Here is a 25,007-nt window from a genome sequence, read left to right as displayed (position 1 = left end):
GACCAGCTAAACTTTCTATTGACATCACCATAGCTAGCCAGAAAATGGAACTCCTGCGTTTCAACAGTAAGTGCAAAGAGGACCTTTTATAACTCCAAAATCACAAATTGCTCCAGTAACTTTTAACTTTAAAACCACCATATAATGATTATATTTATGACTGAAAACAAGGTGTATAAGATCAACAGCACTGAGGTCTAATACATAGGCAACCTTTCAGAGATTGCAGGAATTACAGACTGGTTGGTTAAGAAAATCAATTAACATATCACGTTCCAAATTTGTGAAGAATATCATTTGAAGACCAATGCTAGGTAATATAGGGGGTCTTGTGGAGTCTTGCACATAAATCAGCTCTGTTTTGGAAGCTGGTAAAGGCATTGGCTCCTCAGGGAACTGCAGTCAGAGCCAAGGGAAATTGTGGTCAACACTGGTACCAATGACTTGAGCAACAGCAGAGATGTGGTTCTATCGAGTCATAGAGTCATACAGTATGGAACAGACCCTTTGGTCCAACAAGTCCATGCTGACCATTATCCCAAACCAAACTAGTCTCACCTGCCTGGACCTGGCCTGGATCCCTCCAAACCTTTCCGATTCATTAAGCCTTGTTCACTCATTGGCCCTGTGCTTGCTAAACTATAATGACTTCCAGTCTGACAATTCCATCATTTTAAATTTCTCATCTTGTTTCCAAAGCTTTTATGTTCAGCGCCATCCTAGCTAAGTAATCTGCTGCAGGGCTAGAAGGTTTAAAGATCTCTGTATTCCTTTAATTCCATTGGAGACCATGGTTTTGCTTGCCTTGGCCCAAAGCGCCAGAAGTTTCTCCCTCCTCACCTCCCCAGAATGCATTTTAATATGTACCTGTTTGACTAAATCTTCAAACTTTTGATTATCTATCCTGATAACACTGGATGTTTAGCAATATTATTTCTGCCTTTTTTTTTCTTTTTATGTACTTTTCTCTTGAGTCAAGACACAGTACATGTGCAAGTTATTGTTTAGACTAAGGCTGGGATTAGGTAAGTGCTGCTGACAAAATCCATAATAAGCATCGATATGGCTGGGGAAGTACTGTTTGATATGTTATTTATGAGTCTTCCTACTGCTTTGCCTCGAACTGAAAGGAGCTGTTCTTCAATCAGAATTTGGTGCACTGGGTAGAAAATTAGCAAGCAGGCCCTCAAAAGTAGTCATCTGTTTACACGCAGTGCCACATGTAAATGAGTACATACATTGAATATTAAGGGTAAGAGAAAAGATAATAAAGGAGGGAGGGGCTTAGATTTCCGAGACACTGGGACTGGCTCTGGGGAAGGTGGGACTTTTACAAGTTGCACCTGAATACAGGGAAAAAAAGAGTGTGCTAGTGACAGATGTCAGGGAGAAAATGTGATTGAGAACTAAAAAGAATACAGCAGGTTCAGCAGGTGGGGGATAAAGCACATTAGAGAAGGAATTGTGAACAAGGCAGGCAGCTAATATTAAAAGGGAATCAAATTGTCTACAGACACAAATAATCAAGTAGTCAAAAGGAGTAGGTCCAATGAAGGGCAAAAAAGACAGGAGTTTTAAACATTGAAGCAAAAGCTCACATATTGAATGGATGCTTCATATCAGTGTTTATTAAGGAAGTAGATGCCACACAGGCTGCAGCGGCAGAGGAGTAAGTTCTGTCACGAGAAGGGCTCAAAATTCATAAAGAGGAAACGTTGCATAGGCTGTTGTTACTTAACATTGGCAAGCACAAGGACCAGGAGATACATCTAAGGATATCAAAAGGGAGAGAGTGTGGAAATTTCAGGGACACTATTTTTTAACCTTCCTAGGCTGGGGACAAATACCAGAGGACTGCAGAATTGCAGACAATATGCCTGTATTCAAAGGTTTTAAGAAAAAAAATCCAGCAAATACACCAGTTTAATGTCACTGGCAAGGATATTTCAGAAACAGGGTCAAATTAGTAGTCACATAGAAAAAGTTAGGCTATTTGGGGATAGCCAGCATGGATGTCTGAAAGGGAAATTATGTTTGATGATTTTTTAAGAGGAGATTTTTTTTTTAAAAGAGATTACATACAATGATGATGATAGTAGTGCTGTTATGTGGTTAACTTTCAAAAGGCAGTCCATGCAATGCCACACAAAAGACTTGAGAAAAGGTTAGGTCAAGGAATAAAAGGGACAAATAGAAATGTAAATACAAAATTGGTTGAGTGATAGGTAACAAGCTAGTGACCAATGGATATTTCTCACACTGGAGGAAGGTTTGTAGTGGAATTTCCCATCAGGTCAGTATTGCTGCCCTTGCTTTTCCTGAACTATCTTAATGATTCAGACCTTGCCATATAGAGGACAAATTTCAAAGTTCTGGGCGATATGAAACTTAGGAGAATATAAAAACGTGAGGAAGGCAGCGCAGAACTTTAAACAACATGGACACTGTTGGACAGAAAATGGACAGAGAACTGGCAGACAAAAGGTACAAAATAGGAGCACAATATACACACAAGAATAGGTTGCAGTCGGTGGCATGACAGGTGGAAAGAACAGTTTCTATCCTTATTAACAGAGGCATAGATTTCAAGAGCATGGAAGCTGTGCTAGACTTATGCAAAATGCTTGTTAACATTCAGGTGGAGCATTATGTACAGTTCTGGGGGCCACACCACAGGAAGGAATGGAGAGGCTACAGAAGAGATTTATGGATCAATTTGAGCAGTTGAGAATGGTCTCTGTGGAACAAAGAAGGCTAAAAGCAGACCTTAACTGAAGCTTTCAAAATCATGAGGGGTCTGCGAAGAGTAGAGCGCGAGAATCCGCTCATACTTGTAATAGAATTGAGAATGAGGGGGCACAGAGTTTAAACAATTTGCAAAAGTAAAAATGTGACAAAGTTTTTTTTCCTACAAGGGTGATTCAGTTTGGAGCGCACAGCCTGGAAATGTGGTGGAAGCAGAGTCGATTGAAGCATCCAAGACGGCATTAGATGGTTTGATTAGTATCAATGTGAAATGGTACACAGGCAAAGTGAGGCAGAAGGCACCAAGTCAAGGTGCTCACTGAAGAGCTGGTGCAGACATGATGGGTCAAATGGCCTCAACAATTCTGTGAATCTGTGATCATCGGACTGTGACTTCAGTAGAATGGCAGGTAATGCATTTATTGCTGCAAAGTGAGGCGGTTACACATCAAAACGTAATTATAGACAAGGCATACAAGGCTATTGTAGACCAGGTGCTGGAAAATGGGATTTGAATAGTTAGCTGGTTTGTTTTGACCCAGGTCTTTTCCTGTGCTGCACACCTCTAAGTCCCCAAATGATATTCACTGAACAAATATTAAGAATCTGTGTGCACAATGAGCCAGAACATTATCTTGGTTCCCATAAACTGATTTTTAAATCCACACCACTTGTTGTGAACTAATGGTCCCATCTGCTCGTGTCTATTGGCTAACAGCTGTGGGGTCAGGACATGCAATTTATATTTATTTTCTAAAAATATTTTTGCACACACAAAAGGATACACATTGATGATACCATTTGCAAGATGAATGTTTAGGTTTCTCAGATTGAGGCAAGCGCAGCAACGATTCCACTCCCTGTACAATTCTCATCACTGCTGCATTCTTCATAAATTAGGCTAATTACATCTTAATTATCAAGGTGGAACAGATCAATTTCTGCCACATGTAATCTCTCAGGCCCATGGACTGCATTAACGATTTACCATCTGTGAAGACAAACTTTGTACAGATGAATGCATTCAGGCCCCAAAAAAATGACTGCAATCTTAGACAATTTGTGAAGCCACACATTGGTATATTGCATGCAAATCTCAATATTCTACCTTCAATGTTTTGGAAAGGCGAGGAAAAAGCAATTTTGAGACTTCAAACTCTAAATTATAGGACACTTACAATGGTAAAACAGCATCTTCTATGAGAAAAGACAATTGAAGGGCCCTGGAGTAGTGAGAGTTCAACTAATGTAAGATAGCTGCAAGACTTGAAGAGTGAAGGCAGACCTAGAAGGCAGTGTTCTAAATGTACAAGTGTCAAGCAAGACTTGAAAAACATCCAGAATGCAGCTATGAAACAAATTTTAAAGTAAAGCAAAGAAAGTGGATAAATTATTTATTTCAGAATTGGATTCAATAATTCAGGAATGTATCTCTTGAGACAAGCACTGACGTCATGAGACCAAAACAGACTGATTAAAAACAAAGAACAAAGTGCATGCTGGAAATACGAAACACAAGACAATAGCTGGAGAAATTTAGCAGGTCTGGCCACATGTGTGCAGAGTCAACATTTGGGTCCAATGAGCCTTCGTCTGAACTCAAAATCTGCTTTCTCTCCACTGATGCTGCCAGATCTGCTGAGTTTTTCCAGCTATTTCAGTTTAGTTTGTTTCAGGACAAACTGATGATCTTTGTGCATTCAGCACTGCTGAACAATAACGTCAAGACCACAATTAAATTCAGTTATAAAACTTCAGTTATACAGGGCATTGATGAATCACATCTGAAATACTATGTGCATTTTTCAGGCTTAATCCAGGAAGGTTTTAAATGTGTTAGAGATGGTTAGAGCAAGTTCACTAGGTTGGTATTTGGAATTAGTGGGTTGTCTTAAGTTGGACATTGGATTTCATAAGGGTGAGGCGTGACTTGACTGAAGTTTAGAAGATCCTGAAAATTCCTGACAAAGTGGATTAGGCAGCACTGCTTAAAAATTAAGACTCACTATTATAAAGCAGAAATGAAGAATATTTCTTTCTCAGAGGCAAGTGCAACTTTGGAATTCTACCTCTAAAAGCAAGGGTCACATTTTTTTTAAAAAAAGGTAGAGGTCAATTGATGCTAGTCATGCAAGATTATCAGCAATGAATGGAAACACAGCATTCAAAACAAACAAAACAGCCATCATCTTATCGAAGGGTGGCAGAGGCTCAAGGGGCTGAAGAGGCTGATTTTGCTCATACACAAGTCAATTCATTGTTAAATGGGTAGGGTGAAATCCACAATTTGAAACAACATACAATTTGTGTGGAAAGAACAAGCCTGGTAGGAAAAACAACTGTGTCACTATGTTTTATGATAAATGAAAAATCTCATCTGTTGGTTGCAAGGGTTCTTTGTAAAAAGATGGAAAGTCTACAATTCAGGTTTCGCGGGCAAAACTGCCCATAGAATAAAATATTAATTTTGATAACTCATTCTGAAAGGCTAATACGGTGCCTAGTATGAGAAATAAAAAAATGAGATGCTAACACAAACATTGAATAGTCATTGTCCAGACCCAAAAGGCACTATTCACCATAATTACTTTATTCCAACAAACAACAAATGCTGAATTTTCTGAAAATGGTATCTTTCAGCTTAAACAGAAAATTGCCCATGAAGTTAAAAGAAAACTTGATTTACAGTGGAAAGGAGGAAGAATTAAAATCAGGAAATCTAGCCCAGGTGAGTCTCAGGTATACTGGAACTGTCCATGGTTATACTGAAATAGAACAGACAAAGGTGTAGAGCTGAATGAATACAGCAGGCCAGGCAGCAGAAAAACTGATGTTTCGGGTCTGGACCCTTCTTCAGAAAATAGAAATACTGAAATAGAAGCTAGCTATGGTGAGTCATAAGAGTGAGAGCCCACATGACTTTACACAATTGGCAGGGTCTTGGCCTGAAGCCTCATTAGTTTTATGGAGGGAAAACTATCTATGCAACAATATCAATGGCTGTTGTTATTTCCATCGCAGGAAGCTGCAGTGGGAAAACAATGTTCTATTTTGCAGTGTGTTTTTTTCGTATGTATTCAAATGAACATAAGTAAAAATCAGGATATGTAATCAAGAGACCCATTGCTGCAGCTGCTCTGACCTTCACCAGAAAATGTAAACATGAGACAGACAAACATATTGCTTCAAATCTGACAGAATCTACCCCATAGGGACTGCTGCCAGTTATTATCTTGTCAGTTACTGCAGTACAGTAGACCTGATCATTCTGATTTTTACTGCTCACAGCTAAGTTTTTTTTTACTCCTCCTTCTCAGTAACCTTCCTTACCGTCTCCACGAACCCACAACCTCAATTTCTGACTCCACTATAGCCTTCCTATGTCTATATTCGCCTTTCCTGACTTTGTTGTCTAAGCCAGAAGGATAACTAACATTTTTTGATAAATCCTAAGAAAATATTTACATTTCTGGGGAGACGACAATCCCATCTTAAGTGTTGAAGCAGTTTACAGTACATTGTAACAATAAGTATTGCCTGGAGTTTTAAACACTTGCTAATGTGAAGGTAGTTGAATTACAAGCACCATCTCCTATAGCAGCACAATAGGACAGAACCTCAGCACTTAGGTAAAAATCACAGGTGACCAACTCAGGTGACCAAAGGAAACCTTTTGCATAACACAGGAAGCTACATGAAATAACTATGTGCGCATGCAAAGGTGAAAGATATCATATATGTTTCAATTCAACTAACTTCAACTGTTTCTAATTTAAGGCTTTTAAAGGGGAATCTTGAGGAACTCAGCTGGTTAAAAAAAACTGCAAATATTGCTGTTAAGATCAATGAAAATTATAAAGAAGTCATTTCATTTTATTGATTTTTTTCATCTTACTCAGCAAAAGTTCTTGTGCAAGTTTCAGGTTAAGTCTTTCTTATTCTTATTAGTGGGCGACAAAATGTGAGCACCATTCAATCCCATCCTCATGGAATGCAATCACAATATTAATTATTGAAAAGTCAATACTTGCTTACTGATTCTGTCAAATAAAAAAGATCAGTCACGAAAAATATAACAGCAGTTTCAAAAAGTAGACTGTCATTTCAATGGTTCACACTGTGGAATAGTGAAACTGTTTTCTGTCTGTAACTGAATATGTGGTCCCATCAAAAAAGGTTTTAAAAAAAAAGGGGATGTCCAGGAGGAAGGAATGCACACTCAAGTATGCATTCTAGACCAGCTTAAGAGGAGAGTCAGCAGAGAAATGTCCCGTTAGCCATGCACAAGGTCAGGAGATGAAAAATACATACAAAACTATAAACAAGGGGAAAGGTTAACTTTTATAGCCCAGATTAGTTTTGCTGTGGATGTACCAGAGGAAGAGGGAATGATGAAGACCCAGAGAAATGGCAACTTCAAACATACACATACCACTCTATTGACAATATCATAAATACTCTTGTAAAGTACAGGTCAAAAGTTAGAGACAGCTTAAAATTCTAGTCACTCAAGCATGTTATCGTTTGGCTTTATTTATTACTTCATGGTCTGAGTGTGTCACTGGCACTGCAACTATTTATTGCCATTCCCCAATTGCTGACTGACTTGCTCTGTCATTTTAGAGGGCAGTTGTGAGTCAACCACATGGTTTATGGAATCTGGACTCATGTAGGGCAGACCAGGTAAGGATGGCAGATTTCCCTCTCAAAGACATTCGTGAATCAGATGCATTTTTGTTACTATCAATAGTTTAGCAGTTAATATTACTAATACTAAGTTTAAATTCCTGATTTTTATTCACTGAATTTAAAATTCCTCCAGCTGCCACGGTGGAGCTTAATTGCTTGTCCTCAGAGGATAAGCCGAGACCTCAGAATTGCTTGTCCAGTCAGACTACCACCTCACCACCTCCTTTTCATCCCACAGTCATTGATAACAACAAAAGACAGGAGCAGGGTAGACCTTCAGGCTTCTTTCTAAAGTCACAACTGAACTTTTATTTCAACTCCACTTTCCAGACTCAATTTCACTGTGGCTCAAATTTCTCAGTCGAGTGTACGTAGCAACTGAACATCCAAAGCCCTATGGCAACTTCCAAAAGATTCTCAACATCTTAAGTGAAGAGGTTTCTCATTCACAGCCTAAATTGCTGATCCATTACCAGACTATAATATCCTCGAATCAGGCTGCCTAATCAGGAGAGGAAGCCTGCTGGCATTTATCCTGTCAGACCCAGGATTTCATGTTTCAACAAGATCACCTCTGATTCTTCTGAACTCCACAGAGTATAGACCAATTTTTGCTCAATCTCCCCTCACAAGTTAGGCATTTCATCCCAGAATATGACCAGGAAGACATATCAAAATGGGTATGGCATACTGGATAGTAGCACTGAAAAGGAGAGGTCAAAATGAAAGAAAATCCTTGATATTCACTTTATGAGTAACAATTTATTTATTTAACCCTAAGAGAATAAATTAACAGAATTACTAAGAAAACCGAACAATTATCCCCTAACTCCCAACTATTCACGAACTGAACAAAATTTTACTGGTATGCTATTCCAATAAACACGAGTTCCACTTATATAGCCCAAGTAATAAGAAGAAAAAATAGATTAGAGCTTATTCTCTCAAAGTCCATGCAGAATAATGTCTCCCAGAATACTTGGCCTGCTCCACTGTCTCGAATCATAAACACGCTTCTTCCACTGATCCTGCTGTCAGGGATGTCTCTATGAAGACTCTTAGTTAGAAGAGCCGTGGTACCTCATATGGTTAAAATGGTGCTTTCTTAAAGAGAGTTGAGAGATTTCTTGAGAGCAAGGTGCTTATTTGTCAGTTCATTATCACACCGATTTTCAAAAACCCTCTCCCTCAAACGTTGGATGAATATTAATTTTCTTACAATCGCATGGGTCAAAACTATCAATTTAAACTCAATTGGCTTTCAGTCACTAAGTGCTCAGTTTAAATTAATGGCTGATTCCAACTAGCTGCCAAAACATCAAAACAAGGCCCAAGGTTTCCAATCATACAGCCAATTGATTGATGTTTCAATGTTAGATCTGGCTGTACATCTTCAGCTATATGCAGGCAGTTTTTGCTCTGATATAAATCTAAGCTTAGAAAAACACTTCATCTCTTAAAAGGAACCCCCCACTTTACACAACTTCATAACACATTTAAAATTCAAGGTTACTAGCTGAATGGTATCCTAAGTTAAATATTGGTTTGTTAGTCTGACCTCAAGTGAGGTGATTAGATTAGATTCCCTACAGTGATGGGATGTAGGTTGTTTTGAAATTTTTAACCCAAGGATCCAAAGCTAAATTAGTTTGGGCAGTAATTTGGTCTCTAGAAGGTTAAAGACTACATCACAAACCTGACCCTAATTTGCAATGTCACACAAAAGGTCAGAAATCACAACACTAGTTTATGATCCAATAAGTTTAGTTGAAAACACCAGCTTTCGAAGCTTGTCCATCCCAGTCCAACATTGGCAGCCTCGCATCATCATTCATACAAGACATGGAAACTTCAAACAGAAAATGCTATGCTCATGCAAATAAGGCGCACTTCAGTTAGGGGTTGAAGCACATTGGCTTGGTATTTACAGGGGTTTTGATCGTATGTTGTGTACTGTTTTCCCTCCCAATATTACAGTTAAAAACACCAAAAGTTAAACCCTGTTCAATGAAGGGTAAATGGATTTTAAAGGCAATGTATTATCTGCTGCTGGAAAACCTGTCTTATAGGAATTATGCTGAATGTGGTAAATGTCTCAATGATTATTTTAGTTTTGATATTAAAAATTTTAATTTTTTTAAAAAAGTGACATTGCAGCTTCTACCTCAACCTCTGTCTACACTTTAATTTTTATATAACATAGTAAAATTTTAAGCGATTTTCAAAGCACTTCGTTCCTGATTCTTTAAGGCTGCATAGGCAACTTGGAAGATAATATTATTGTTTTCACTATTGCAATCAATGATCTGAACTCCCATTTAATTTGCTACAATCAACTGCAGGTTGATGGAAGGAAAATTCTTGCCACAGATGCGGCCAGATTAGGTGAGTTTCTCCTCCATTTTCTGTTTGTTTCAGTCTTTCAGTATCCACTATTTTGCTTTTAGTTTATTGTAATTGTTTGACCTTTGAATTTAAATAAAAATGGTTTATTTTACCAACAAACAACCGGCCATTTTCATTACCCTTAGTGTAATGGTATGCTTTAAAGTGATTTACATTATCACACCATTGTTTAATATTCACACAACACCTGTCAAAGATTTGTCCTTTAAGAATGTATTCCTGTCTCAGCTGATTTAGTTAAAACACCACTGGACTCCAGGCTGCAAAAACAAACACCCAAAATTAGGTACAGCAATACCGACTGGTTAGATTTTTATGGAAAATAGCCTACATGAATGAGACCTGGTGTTGTTGCATGTATCCAATTCCAACTTAAAATATTCCCGACATAAAGGCTGGCAATTGTAAGTAAGTCCTAGATTTAAAACAAGTTCCCCAGTTAGCACATCCAGAGCCAAAAATCCATGTTGCAATATCTACCATGTGTTTAATTAAGTGCATTTACTTACTCATTTAAATTCAATCTTAAAACATGGAGTGTTTTGCCATTTTTAAAAAGTCAAAATATTTCTCTTGTGGAACCAAGCCGACATCAATTTTTCTCAACACTGACACTAATTATTTCACAGCAGCAAAGCTAACTTGTGTTTAGCAATTTCAAGGGCAATGTGAAATTAACATAATTTAATTTCATGGGAATACAAATGTATTCTGGTGTTAAAAAGTGATTCATAGAGAGTACCTGTCAAACAGAATTATATTATGCCATAACTCTGGGACCAATATCTATTTCAGTAGCAAGAGACATTAAAACAAAGCACTAAAATGAATTGCTCGTGCGTTGCCCACGTTGTCTTGAAACTAACTTCAAAGCAAACAAAAATCTAAAGCTTATTTAAACTTGATATTACAGGTGAAGCCTCAACCTGGTAAAGCAGTGTGCACTATCCAACAGCTAGTGGATAGCTAATGGATTCCTAGTGCTTTGCAGAGCAGTTCATTTGCTGGATCTCTAGGTCAAATTATAGTAAACAAATCAGAAATCATGACGTAAGCATGCTAACTGCAAGTTCTTGCCTCTTGGTGAGGCTGATTAGCAACAATTCTATTTCTCTAAACATGTCGCTAATGTTCCTAAGCTCATCTGAACAATAAGAATAACTCCAGATCAAAGCAAAGATCATGTGAAATGTGACAAAGACTCAAATATTTCAACATAGGACCCATCTTATGGGAGGAAGCCCAACTTCAGTACACTGCACAAACTTGTCCGAATTGGATAGTGCGCTTTGAATACCTACAAGTGGCTCAATGTCGGATTTCTTGGTGAAGACCATGGAAGCTGCTCTGTTGTCAAAATAAATTTTATGCTTACCAAAAATGAAAATCACATCATTATGGTATATGCAGTCATTTAGCCTATTTCTTTTCAGAGGAGTGGCGGAGTGAGGACTCAGTCAGCAGAGACAGAAGTACATCCATTTGGGTTGACTGCAACTAGTCCTTCTTCTACGAGAGAAAGGAGCTAACTGTTTGGTAAGTCTCTGCTCAGTGTTCTAGGTCTTTTCTACTCTTGTTTTACAAATTGGTGGTAAAGTTAATAAAATATTTAAAGAGCAACACAAACAATTGAGTAACATAATTAAATAATTAAGATACATTCAGAATGTCAGGAGAGAGATGTCGTGGTTGCAGCATGTAGAAGTTCCTGGAGGTCAACTTGGTCCAGAGCAAATATGTGGCACAGTAGTTAGCACTGCTGCCTCACGGAACCAGTACCCAGGTTCGATTCCAGCCACACACCACTGTTTGTGCAAACTCCACATATTCGTCCTGTGTATGCGTGGGTGTTCTCCGGCGCTCTGGTTTCCTCCCTTACTCCAAACGTGTGCAGGGTAGGTGGATTGGCCATGATAAATTGCCCATAGCGTCCAGAGATGTATGGATTAGCCAGGGTTATACGGATAGAGTAGGCATGTGGGTCTGGGGGAGAGCTTTCTGGAGGGGCAGTGTGGACTTGATGGGCTGAATGGCAGGCTTCCACACTGTAGAGATTGTGTGTTCTGTCTGTGACAAGTATGTGACATTCAGCTTCAACTCAAGATTTGTGGGTTCGAAGCCGAGCTAGACACTGCAATGCATTAGGGAAGGTTATCCAGATTCTTGTACCAGGAGACAGTGGATGGGGTCATCTGATTTGGCCCACATTCAAGGACAGGAGAATATGATTATGAATGAGGCAAGTAAGAGGGCTCATTGGACTGTCAGCCTCCGCAATCGTCCAGCAGATTTAAAGTTCTTTCAGTTTGTTGGATGAAAGGGAGGGCTGCTAGTTGGATGACTTAATTGATCATGACACAATGGTACTGAAAACCATTCAAGAGCGGATGTAAGAACAATGTGGTGGTACCGGGGACAATATAATAAGGGTGACTGATACCATTCTCTGTTGAAAAGGATGGAAATCCAGATAGAGGTGTTGTTCTCCTGATGTCTGGGGCTGGAGAATAACTTGCAGTGGTAGGATCCAGTGCTGTGGTTGTGCATGAACCAGAGATACAGGCAGGACCAAGGGGCAGCTCTGCATAGTCAGTATGAGAAGCCAGATGTCAAATTAATATTCAGAACTTAAAGGTCTTAAATCTCTGGACTACGACCTGAGCCACATACAAATTGGGACATGGCAAATCAAATTATAAATTTTAAACTAAATAGTCGATGCAACGGATCAAATTTAGAAAAATGTGATAAATCAAAGAAGAGTGTCAATATTGAACAGGTATAAATACAGGAAGTGATAAACTGACTGTCCCTGGAAAAGACAGGGATTAGGAACCCTTTTTGGGTCAACTAACAGGTAACAATCTCATAAGTTCTGTTCCTGTATTCACATTCAAAACAAATGACCTGAGAAGATAAACAGAATTGAAGTAGATTTTGGTCACCCTTACAGGGCCATGGTTGCAGGATGACATGGACTAGGACTGAATCTTAAAGAGTATGAGGCTTTAGTAACGACAAGACATTCTGAAAAGCTGATGGGTGGTTCTGTTAATTTATAGAGAGGGATGACCCAAGTTCAGGAAACTAAGATGTGAAAACAGCTTGGAGAGAAATGGGAAGCGATAAAGACAAGAGGTTATTTGTGGGATTGGCATACAAGCCCAACAATAAGCACATACAATAGGACGGCAAATAAATGAGCAATAATGAAAGCCTGTCAGAAAGACATGGCAATAATCAGGTGTAATTTAATATGATCGTAGACTAGAAAACAGTTGGGCAAGGTTACTGTAGCTAAGGAGCTCACAAAACATTACTAAAATAGACTGTTAGAAAGTAAGCTATACTAAGCTGGGTATTGTGTATATAGAAACAATTAGTGAACTCCTAGATAGCAGTGGCCGTTATACAAGATAGATATAGAAGTGGGCCAAGACACTAATTTAAATAAGGAGAATTAGTATATAAAGTGAATTGGCAAGAACATTGAGAGAGATGTGGTAGCAAACATTTAAGGGGATATGCTAGAATACAGTGAATGGCTATGTTATAATGAGTAAGTAAAATTCCGAAGGACAGACCATTATTCGTGGTTAACTAGAAATGTTAAAGATTAGTAACAAACTCAAAAACAGAATATATAATTGTGTAATTACAGGTCAGAGGATTAAACAGATTTTTTTTTGAAAAAGATCAAAAATTAAAAAGTACAGAAAAATTAGAATACAACAGACAGCTCAGCAGAAATATAAAAACAGGTCGTAAGAATTTCTTCAAATATTTAAAGAGGAGTAAACTAGTCCTATAGAAAATCAGATTGAGACTGGAAAATAATAATGGAAAATAAGGAAATAACTGAAGAATTAAACAGGTATTTTGCCTCAGTCTTCAAATATAGAGAATACAACTCATATCCCAGAAGCAACAATAAATTAGGAATTGCAAGGAAGAGGGGAGCTTAGGGAAATTGCAATTACCATGGAAGTAAATGATACAGACTACCTTGTTTGAACTACAAGGTGACAAGTGTATGTGTTGCGATTTCATATTTTCCTCACATTTACTGTAGGACCACGTCTCTACCCTCTCAATAAAGCTGCACTGCAATGCCTTGAAAAAATTACTTCCTCTACATTAACTTTACTCAACTTTGGATTATGACTTTATTAATGTTGGTCCTGACTGTCTCTTACCTGATTTCTAGTTAAATCCAAATATAGCTACAACTTACAAAATGGTGTTATTTCTGAACTTAGTGAATTAAAGACACAGTCTTTGATAGCACGTTCTCATGAAATAATGACTTCACATGTTATGTGATGTCAATGTTGCCTTTTCTCACAGTTTTGAGCTGCAGGAAGCTGGTTCTGAGTACAGCAACAGTGAAGAATAGCCCTCTCCATCTCCCAGGTAAATAATTCCGACTGCAGTGGCTTGCCTAAAGATACAGCGTCTCTCATACTAAACTATTCTTAGTAAGTGGGTGTCATTAGCCAGACCAGCATCTATTGATCATTCCTAGCTGCTCTGAAGTGGTGATGAGCCATCGTCTTCAAATTCTGCAATATCAAGTCTGATCGAGAATTCTAAGATTTTTGGTATGGTATTGTGTGTGTGTACTCCAATGCCTTCTCCTTGATCTACATTATATGAAAAGGAAATAAGTTCCGCCATACACCCCAAACCACGGGATGTATTTTCTGATATAAGATGACATATTGATGAAGTAACTTAGTCTGACTGACATCTCAAGCCGCTGTTGGCAACATACGGGTGACACTGTGGCTCAGCGGTTAGTACTGCTGCCTCACAATGCTAGGAACCTGAGTGTGATTCTACCCTTGGGTGACTGTGTGTGAAGTCTGCACATTCTCCCCTTATCTGCGTGGGTTTCTGTTGGGTGCTCCAGTTTCCTCCTACAATCCAAAGATGAGTAGATCAGGTGGACTGGTTGTGGGAAATTTGTGGTTATGGGGTTTGGAGGGGGCAGGGGTGGGATGCTTTTTGGAAAAGTAGTGTGTACTTGATGGGCTGAACGGTCTGCTTCCACACAGTAGGGACTCTGATTCAACATGATGTACAACTTGTAGAGTGATATTCCAATTTGCTAGGCGCAAATATTAGTGCTTGTTTATGTACAGGGCTTATACTAAAGGGCTACCATGGGCTCTACGGAGCTATCATGTCATGATTTATTGCAAAACACATTATTAGGAAAGCTCATTTAATTAATTTGCTGTGGTGTACACATCCCTGAAATTTATTCATTCATGAGGGAAATCTTTTTAAAAGGGTCAAAGAATTGGCCTTCAGAGTTGCAACAAAACCAAAGCAAATAAATATATATGGACAATAAGAAATACTATACAAAACAAGGGACAGGAACGTTTCAAAAACAAACATTTAAAGAATGATGGCATATTAATTGGAAACTGGATTATGAAGAAATATTGGAGCAACATTCCAGTATGTAGAGGCATTCATGACAGAATAAATGTCGTAAAAGACTTATCTAAAACTTTCAGTTAAAAGTATTGAACGTACTTGGTTTCAGGTGTCCCATTACAGGAAGTCTCTCAACACATTGGAGAGATGCAATATAGATTCACTGGGATGACACAAGAGTGGAGAGATAGTAGCTGCCAAGTACAACCGTGCCAGTTGTGCTCGTATGTAAACAAAACAGCACATAATCATGAACTGTCTAAGGACCTCACCTTTGGGCCTAAAAAAGTGCCTAGTCTCTCAGCTTACCATGGAAAGGCAAAGTGTTTAAAAAGGTATAAGCAATAGCCGAAGCCAGTGATTTCTCACTACAGTAGCACACAAGAGATGCTCACCACTAAAGCATATTCTTTCACACGAATGACTAATGTAGTAAAATGTGTTAGAGGGCCAATGTGATGTGTGGTAATATAGGCTGCCCATTCCATAGATCTTATCAAACAGTAAATCTCTTCTCTCTTCGGAATAAGGCATTGATCATACCCAATAAGCCTGGACTTGTAAAATTCAGCGTCCAATATTAGGTGTGCTACTGCAGTTGGACATTTGCTACTTAATCCTCAAAGTGCAAAGGCTGAAGCAGATAATAAATTCAGAAGTTAGTTTGACTTGCAATATGGTGCAGTTACATGTGACAATATACAGGGGTCTGCTCTCTGCAGGCAAAAAGAACATGTACACACAACACCTGTTTTGACTCAACACAATAGATGATGGTCATTCTCTGGTTCATTTCTCAGAGAAATGCTTTCACCAGAATCAACTTGCCTCATTTACTTAACTAAATCTTGGGAGTTCACTGCTCAATCATCAGCAAGTACAATTTATGTGGCAACACCTCAGAATCCACTTGCCAATGAAATCAGCACAGTCCCCTCACACAGTACAAATGTTACTTGCCCCGATTAATGAAAGATGAAAAGTTTGACAGAATGTAATTTTTTAAAGCAATATTCAAGTGTTAAATCAGCACAAGCTAACATGCACAACTCAGCAATGGAAATTTGCAAAGAAAATAACTGACACACATCTGTACATCTACAAAGCTACCACCCCAGCCACATCTTTGAGACTGGTGAGGTTACAGCTCGTGTTTCCATTGTATATGCATAAAACAAACGTTTTAACAAAACTATCCTTAATGCTGCAAAGATCTCAATCTCAGATTCTAAATGCAACAATTAACAGTGTTCCATACAGCAGATGCACTGTGCTTTTAGCCAGTACAGTAACCCCTAAATGTACACAGCCTTAAACTACAGATTCCATATTCATTTATAAGAAATTCATTGTATCAGTGAATTAACATTTTCCTGAGAATTCCGTTGATAGGTTTAAAAGTGTTATCTCCATCGTGGCCTTCTCTCCCTACACAACAAGGCCTTCTTCGCCTTCACCAATCCTGCCATCGTCATCTCTACTGCGGACCATTTGCATTCCCCTCTCCCAGCATCCATCCACCCTAGCAGATGGGATCTCAGAGCAGGCAACAATTCCTTAATTCTAGTCTCAGCTGACAGCAGCAAACCCCACCAATCCCGGCCTCAGCTAATAGCAGCACCACTGTCGCCACCCCAATTCTGGCCTTGTAATCAACAGGCAAGAGAGGAACAACAGGAGATTTTTCCTTCAACAGCAAAAATCAGGGCAAAGTGGCTGCAACTGGAGGAGCAGCTCCTCGCCATTTTTTTTCAACTCAAACGATGGAGGTGACTTTTCTGACTACTCATCTCCAGCTACCCTACCAACTAGAACATGTCAATGTATCAGGGGATTTTCAGGGCGGTTTTGCCATTTGTCTTTGTGTACTTTGAGCTCATCACTTGTGAATTTATTTATAGGGCAGAAAGAGAGCATGAAGCTTGTTGATAGATATTCCTCAACCCAGTACTCTGCAAGTGTTGGCCAACATACCACCAAATGTTCCCCATCTTCCCCAAAATGCCTCAAACAAAAAAGGCAAATGTTGAACTGTTCACAAAATTACCTGCTCCCTTACCTGTAGGGAAACATACAGCTTTGACTTACACAATTGGGTGCGTCAGAAAGATGGTAATAAGGAGATGAGGAAGGAATGATGTGCCAACAGTTCTATAGTAAAGCCAAAGTTAGATGGACAGCACATTCAGAAGGCTGATGAGGCTAAATGAATGACCCTGTATGGTCGCAAAAGGGAGGAAACCCCTTCAAGGGCATGATTTCAACACCAACTGCAATTAGGCAACTGCAATTCACAGCAACTTAACCAGGGATTCTGCTAAATTACCAGTAATTACTAAATTACAGAGTGGAACAATCTGCAATCCTCCATCGAGGCCCTCACACATACCAGTACTCACATTTACGTGAATGATAACATGAAAAAATTAACAATGGGTGATAGGATCTTTTAAAAAAATATATAATTTATGGGGTGTGGGTGTCACTGCCAGGAGCAGCATTTTATTACCCATTTCTAATTCCCCTGGAGAGGGCAGGATGAGCTGCCTTCTTGAATCACTATAATGCCTGGGATAGAGGAGAAACCACAGAGTGGTTAGAATTGAGGTCTAGTGACAACGAATAACCAATAATATAGTTCCAAGATGTTCAATTTGAGGGGGAACTTGCAGGTCATGGCATTCCCATTGCATCTGCTGTCCCCTTGTTCTTCTAGATAATAGAGGTCAGAAGTTTCCAAGATGCTGTCAAAGTGCCTTGATGAGTTACTTCAGGACATCTACTAGATGATAGACTGCTCCCTTGAGCATTGAAGGGAGTGAACAGTGGTTGCAGATGTGGTGCCAAGTGAATTGCTTTGTGGTGGAGGGCATCAAGTTTTCACAGCATATTAAATAAACAGCCAACAAATGCAGGAGCAACAATAGCTAAAATTAGCTCATTTTTCCCTTTCTATTTGGTAGTCTCCTCACAAATTACAATACTCTCATGCAAAGCAAACTTTTAGTTACTGACTAGTCCAATTCCTGGTCTCACAATAAACCATACCATAAGTGCACCAGATTGACCCATGATCAATTTCTCAAAAGTATAACTTTTAGTATTTTAAGGGTCAATCCCTAAATGCAATATTTTGCATAATTACTTTATTGAAAGACGCAAAATCCAGAGGGAATCTAATAGGGTGAATGCCTGGAGAATGTTTCCTCTTGTGAGAACAAGGAACGTGGTCTAAGAATAAGAGATCTCCCTTTTCGGTCTGGGATGAGGACATTTTTCTGCAGGGCCATTAGTCTGTGGAATTCTATTCCCTAGAAAGCCATGGCAGCTGGGACACAAGATCAACAGATGCTTAGTCTAGAACCAAATACATTTATTCCTACTGTATGTGCAAACGTGTTTGGAAAGACATTGCAAAAAGTTGAATAGTTTCAGGTTTTATTACCGTGGAATGAAACTGCACAATTTCTCAATATTGCATTTGAAAATACATATTGCAGTTGATTTACTCAAGACTGAGTTGGCTAGAAGTTTGATCAACAAGGGAGCTAAGGATAACGAGGTGGCAAACAGGAAAGTGGAATGGACACCAAAATCTGATCAGCCATGATCTTAGTGAGTGGTAAAGCAGACTTGAAGAGCTAATGACTAACCTCTGCTCCAACATTCTATGGTCCAATGCTGGACTTAAAATGAGTATTTCTTAAATCAAAGAAAAAACCCAAAGTGACATATGGGGCAAAAGGCACAGTAATAACTAAGAAAATAATTGAACTAATAAAATCTAAGTTATCTTGAAATGAAGATTTTGAGGTTGCTCACCTTGTGCGCAGTTTCAGCAAATTGCTGGGAGCTGTTCATCATTTCTGCAGTCTGCTTCTCAGCTCGGCCTAACCTTTCACCCCGTTCATTCAAGGCTTGGCTGGCTTTCTGGACTGCACTAGTAACACTGTCTGCAGCTGAATTCAAGATACTATTTCCTGGGAGAGAAGAGGATTTTAACAATAAATTAGCTTTCTGATTTGTCAGTCCAAACATTGGCGGAAAACCTATTATCCTTGTTTTACTCTGATCTGCACTTCATATCATCATAACAATCTTACCCACTTACATACTGTTGACGGATGACATTCTGGTAATACTGTCTGGTACTAATTCTGACTGTTCCTCCTTTAGATTTAATCTCTCTCCTTCGGGGACTTAGCTGAGATCACCCACAAGTGGTTGTTGAAATGATGGGGAGATATTTTCTGTGCAAAATAGTCGGGGAAAGGAAATGAACATACTTACAATGTGAACCTCTTGACAAGTGAACATACTCGCTGGGATACGCTTGTGTGAAAACTAAATAAAAAAGAAGATCTGCCTCAACTGTGGTCTGTACTGTTCTTCTACAATTCTGTATTCTACCAACATCTAGACTAATATGAAGAACAAACACTTAAATATGAAAACGGTGATGTCCAAGAAAGCACATACCAGTGAAGGATGGTGTCTTCAGAAGAGAAGACAAAGGATTTTATGATGCCCCACTTAAATTTGTTGCTTATGCTGCATTATTATTATTATAAATGCTCCAAAGAACTCTGGGGTAGTTAAAATGTCAAAAGGACAGTTGTGGGCTTGAATTGGCATTTTCTTGTACTCAGAGGGTATAAGGAAGCTTATTATTACGCTTCATCTAGGACCAAAAGGTATTTGTTCTAGCTCTTTGTGCAAGCATTTGGAAAAGTTATTTGCTAATATTCAAATATTATTCTGAATGATAGCTGTACCATGATGGAATAAAACTAAATAATTTCTACTTGTTTACATTTGTAAAGTACAGATTGTGATTGATATTTTTAACATGTTTGGAAGTTATTGTTCAGTAATCTTTGCAACCTGCATTAAATTGTAAAACCAACCTATTCCACAAAACTACCACTGTTGGAAATCTGAATTGAAACCAGAACACTCAGCAGGCTGCCAGACTTGGTGAATGCTTCCAGCCTTTTCTATTTTTATTAGCATTCATGGGCTTGTTTGTGAAGAGAACTCATACACTTTTCTCAGTAATGGCATATATGCAATTCACAAAATACTCTGGGAGCAAAGTATGAGTCAGACTTTCCCATTCCTTGGGCCAAATTCAGGACCTTGGGAATTTCCTTCTGATCTCTCTGAAGAAGAATCATCTCGACTCAAAATGTTAGATTGCTCTCTCTCTCTTTGGATGCTGCCTGGCCTGCTCTGATCTCCAACATTTATAGTGTTTTCAGGACAGATGGTTCCAGCATCGTCAGTAATTTGCTCCTACCTAGTATCTCAAAATTGCTTATTGAAAGACTAAACATGTCAACACTAGGTGGCAGAATATTCCATAAATTTATCATCCCAAATTTGAAGAAATTAATCTTGGAATTGCACTCGATGACGACACCGGTGACTGGAATGTTTTGCACCGATTCTCAAATTAGATGTCAGGATTTTCCTGACATCCGAGGATCCTATCATGGCTTTTTAAATTCTGGGATGGAAATAGCTGTTCATACAGAAAATTAATGGTTAATAGCTTACTTGAGTCTCAGTGGGTAACCTGCTGGAAAATAAAATCTCAAAAACTCCAACTTTTAATGCTTTTCAGCCCCACCTCAAGCACAGACAAGTGAACATTTCTGAAAAGAACAGTATATTCTATAGGGGCACAGTTGGCTATTACAGCTGTAAACTGCATTGGAATTTCTTTCCTACTAGCCTCCAGAGGATGATGAATCATGCTGCAGTGTGATTCCACAGATATCAGCAACATTCCTCTACCTCCCACAAACAAGAATTCTTCACGGCCAGGCAGTCCTCATGGGCTCGTTGGTCAGCCTTTGCTTTTAATTAAAAGGTCAATTAAATCGAAATCCTCAAACTACATAAAAGGGCAGGTGGGAGGAAAAGAGACATCCTTCCTGCTTTTAACTACTGAATGATGTTGGAAACAACTGTCACTATGATCTTCAGTGGAATATTAAATTTAAACTCCAGTACCTGCCAAATTTCAAATCCGAGTCAGCAATTGCTAATCGATTTCTCTTCCTGGGTTAGAATTAGCACCACAATCTGAAATGTACAATGGCTGCAGTGACAAGTGCACCTTATTCAGCTAGCAATCCAAACTAGGTTTCAAGACAGCATGTGCACCTTTACTTTAAATATGGACATTATGATACATTGACTTTCTTTTTCTAATATTTTGGAAGGATTATTGTAGTTTGGCATACTTACCTTTCGCCCGGGCTTTGTTTTTAAGTGAAGGTGCTTTATTTCAATTTGGGTTTAACACAGAATGCTTGCTAAGCAGCAATGGAAGAATAAAATAGGCTGAATCATATTTGACAGTGAACTGCAGACTGCAAATCAGATCAGAGTCTTTTCAAATGGTTGTATTTTCTAAATTGTCAACCGAGGGTCAGCTGGTAGCACTTTAGCCAGAGTCTGTAAGGCCGTGGACTTTGGTCCAAAGGCATTTGGGCATAAAATTAAATCTGACAGTTCAGAGTAAAGAGGGAATGCTGCAATGCCCAAGTGCTGTCTTTTGGATGAGATATTAAATAGACACTTAGTTTGCTCTCTCAGATTGCTGTTTAAAAAAAAGTTCCACTGCATTGACAACAGTTTAGTTATCCAGTGTTCCACTAATATTTATCTAAATGCAATAAACAGCTGATCTGGTTATATTATGTTACTGTTTGTGGTGCACAAATTGGCTGCTGTTTTCAACAATATGCAGTGTCCATAAAGCACTTTGGAATATCCTCAGGTTACAAAAGGTGCTGTACAAATTTAAATTAATCAGCTACAACTAATCAATGTTTTTAGTCTCTTTTACAGATGTTCTCTGCTGGATTTCAGAAATAATGGGAGGGATATTTAAAAGAGTTTTGATTTAATTTTTAGAACACAAAGCATAAGAAGTGTCAATTTGCTTGCCTCCAAGACTGGAGGACTCATGTTTTACCTGCCATTGTTAAATTTAGTTTATTCAATAACTGATTGTAATAATTTCATTTGCTACAAAAAGTCCTAACGATAATTTCACTCCATTGCTGGATAAAGAGTAACGCATGTACATCAACTTAGCAACATAACGTGATGCAGCAGGAAGGTTAACTGCACTGCAGACAAATTCACTATCAATGATAAATCTGCCGTAGGTAACGTAAACTGTACTTGAATGCAATACTACCAGCCACAAATAAAACTTGATTAATCCTTTGTCAGAATAATTCAACAGTGGGTGGGTTAAGAGTCAGAGACAAACAGCGTAACTTAGCATCTAAGACTCAAATTTATTTTAAACATAAAATCAGGATATCAAATTGTGATTTTCAACTGGCATAAGCATTAATATAGAAGTACATTCATTTCTTTAGAATAGATGCAATAATTCTGTGCATTTTATAAATTTGAAATCAAGTTGTATTAAATTGCAACATGAAAAGCAGCTTTGCATGACTAACAGGAAACATCATTCGTGGGATAAAAGACAGTGCCTGATCATTTAAATATAAAAATCAAGTGTTATCTCCCAACCCCCACCTACATTTTGGGAATAGCCAATTGGAAGTATTTGTCTGTCTGTGCTTAGCAGCAGCATTACATGACAATACTGTACTTACGATAACAACACAGGATGGAAGCAGTCAACTGCTGACAAATATTAATACACACTATGGAACATTGCTTCGGGCTGAAGCATATCATTTCTGAAGCATGGTATTTTAAAGCACTAGCTTCATGTAGAAATTCCTGGTCAATTCTCTTGTCAAATTACAGTTACAGAAAGCACCACACAGTGATTTTCTAGGAACTATATAAATAGTTTGATAATAAATGTTTTCATACGTTCTGCTGTGTTTTGCTTAAGCAAAACACAATGTGCAAAATGAATACCATAGTCACTGTCACGTGTGCTCCTTGGTTAACAAAAATCTAATTCACTGAGTACATCAAATTATCGCATGGGAGCACAAGAAAGTGTGTCACTCCAAATCTGGAGTTCAAAGCAAATCTATTTCTTACTATTTTTCCCTCCTTCCATTTCTATCTCTGTTACTTTCTTTTTGGGATTGGTCATCATGATTCATACATCCTCTTTTGTATATTACTCAGCCTTTGATCATTCAATGCGCAACAGTATCTGTTTTCTAGAAGAGGAAATATAGCTGCAAGGTGCAGATCACATCCAGGCAGTCCAAGGATGAGGTGCCAGACAACATACAGGACCAGAAACCAAGATGATGCTCCTCTGCTTACCCCAGTGATACCTTTCCCTTTCCTCCATCTTGGCATATTTAATTATTAGCACAATCCAATTCTACTTTGGACATATGTATGCTGGCTACTTAAAAAATACCAGCATACGCCAAATTCTTGAGTATTCAAATCACACTTCAAATGCAATTTCACAGCTGTTGCACTAAGTAATATAAATTTGAAAAAATCCATTTGAATCCAAACATATATACTCTTAAGTAACCAGGACTGATTCACATACACTAACCTTCTGCTAATTTAAAATTTTGACAGGCAGTGCAATATCCTAAAAGCTAATAAATCTGGTGTCTTCTTCTGGCATTGACAGCATCAGCCTGCTCAAACTAAACAGACTAAGGAGAAGATAAAGGAGGCCTTACCAAGAATTGAGATGAGCAAGTTAACTCATATTTATGTCTTATGATAATGATGTTTTCCATTTAGATATTAAAATACCATGAACCTCCATTACAGTAATACCAGTGATCATTGAACTAAGAGAGTTGGTTTGCTGCTCAGTGCATTTTCTATTCATCAAGTCTTCTGATGTCATTTACAATCAAAATATCAGATCCAAGTTCTATAATGCATTTTTTAACGTGAATTTTAAGTGAAAAGTCAATCAGATACTGAAGAAAGATACTAAGAAGTCAGCTGTGTTTCAGTGGTAACAAATCCACCTCTGAAGGACAAGAATGTGGGTCAAAGTCTTGTTTCAAAGATATGTATGTTATCTAGATTGACGCTTCAATACAGCATTTGAAGTGCTTACTGTTGGATTTGCTGTCTTTCAGAGACAAGGTTAAATTGCGGGTCTTCACAGACAGGCAAGGATTTCTTTTTTGAAGAAGACTCTGACTTCTTCTCTGGTGTCCTAGGCTACAAGTAATCATCAATCAATATTGTCATACATTATCTGGCATTACTTAATTGCTGCTTGTGCAAAATTATCTACAGTTTTTTTTTAAGATTTACTATGCTTCAAGTTGGTTGTGAAGAGCTTCAGGGCATCCTGGAAGTATTTCATTTTGCTGTCATTGCATGTGTAGAGGTGGTGGAATTTTCTTTTACTCTAAAAATTCCTTTTATATTTCACTGACTTGCGAATTCAAAGGTGGCACCTGGAGTATCGGTTACTGCGGAGTTTCTTATTCAAATTGTGGGTACACATTAGCCCTTACAACAAGATAACCACTCAGATAAAATGCCATTGCCCAGCAGCACCTTCCTTCACTCCAGTTATGCCAGCTCTATATTTTCCCCCAAATTTGACTTCCAAATTTTTCCCATTTTCGGGCCATCAGGACTACATTCTTATTCAGGTGTTGCTGGTCACCTGCTTGATTGCTTACATTTTGAAGTTAACTTTAATCAGCATTCAGCCCTGTATGACTGCTGTTCCCATCTTTTCTGGGACTTGCTGGTTGATTCGA

The 25,007-nt window shown here is 38.4% G+C and overlaps 1 protein-coding gene across 2 annotated transcripts in view; it reads right to left on the bottom strand.

Annotated features, from left to right (window-relative positions):
• The window catches only part of stxbp6 (syntaxin binding protein 6 (amisyn)), a 188,411-nt gene that overhangs the window by 1,895 nt on the left and 161,509 nt on the right, over positions 1-25,007 (bottom strand). The window contains exon 5 of one of the 2 annotated variants that reach the window (XM_048538196.2): positions 19,111-19,268. The exons of the other annotated variant lie outside the window; for it this stretch is intronic. Coding sequence (XP_048394153.1) covers positions 19,111-19,268 — 158 coding nt within the window. The remainder of the gene's footprint in view (positions 1-19,110; positions 19,269-25,007) is intronic. 2 annotated transcript variants of the gene reach the window in all.

This window comes from Stegostoma tigrinum, chromosome 10, assembly GCF_030684315.1.
Source record: "Stegostoma tigrinum isolate sSteTig4 chromosome 10, sSteTig4.hap1, whole genome shotgun sequence".
Classification (NCBI taxonomy): domain Eukaryota; kingdom Metazoa; phylum Chordata; class Chondrichthyes; order Orectolobiformes; family Stegostomatidae; genus Stegostoma; species Stegostoma tigrinum.
The sequence above is the reverse complement of the archived record's forward strand: the minus strand, read 5'-3'. Positions and strand labels throughout refer to the sequence as shown.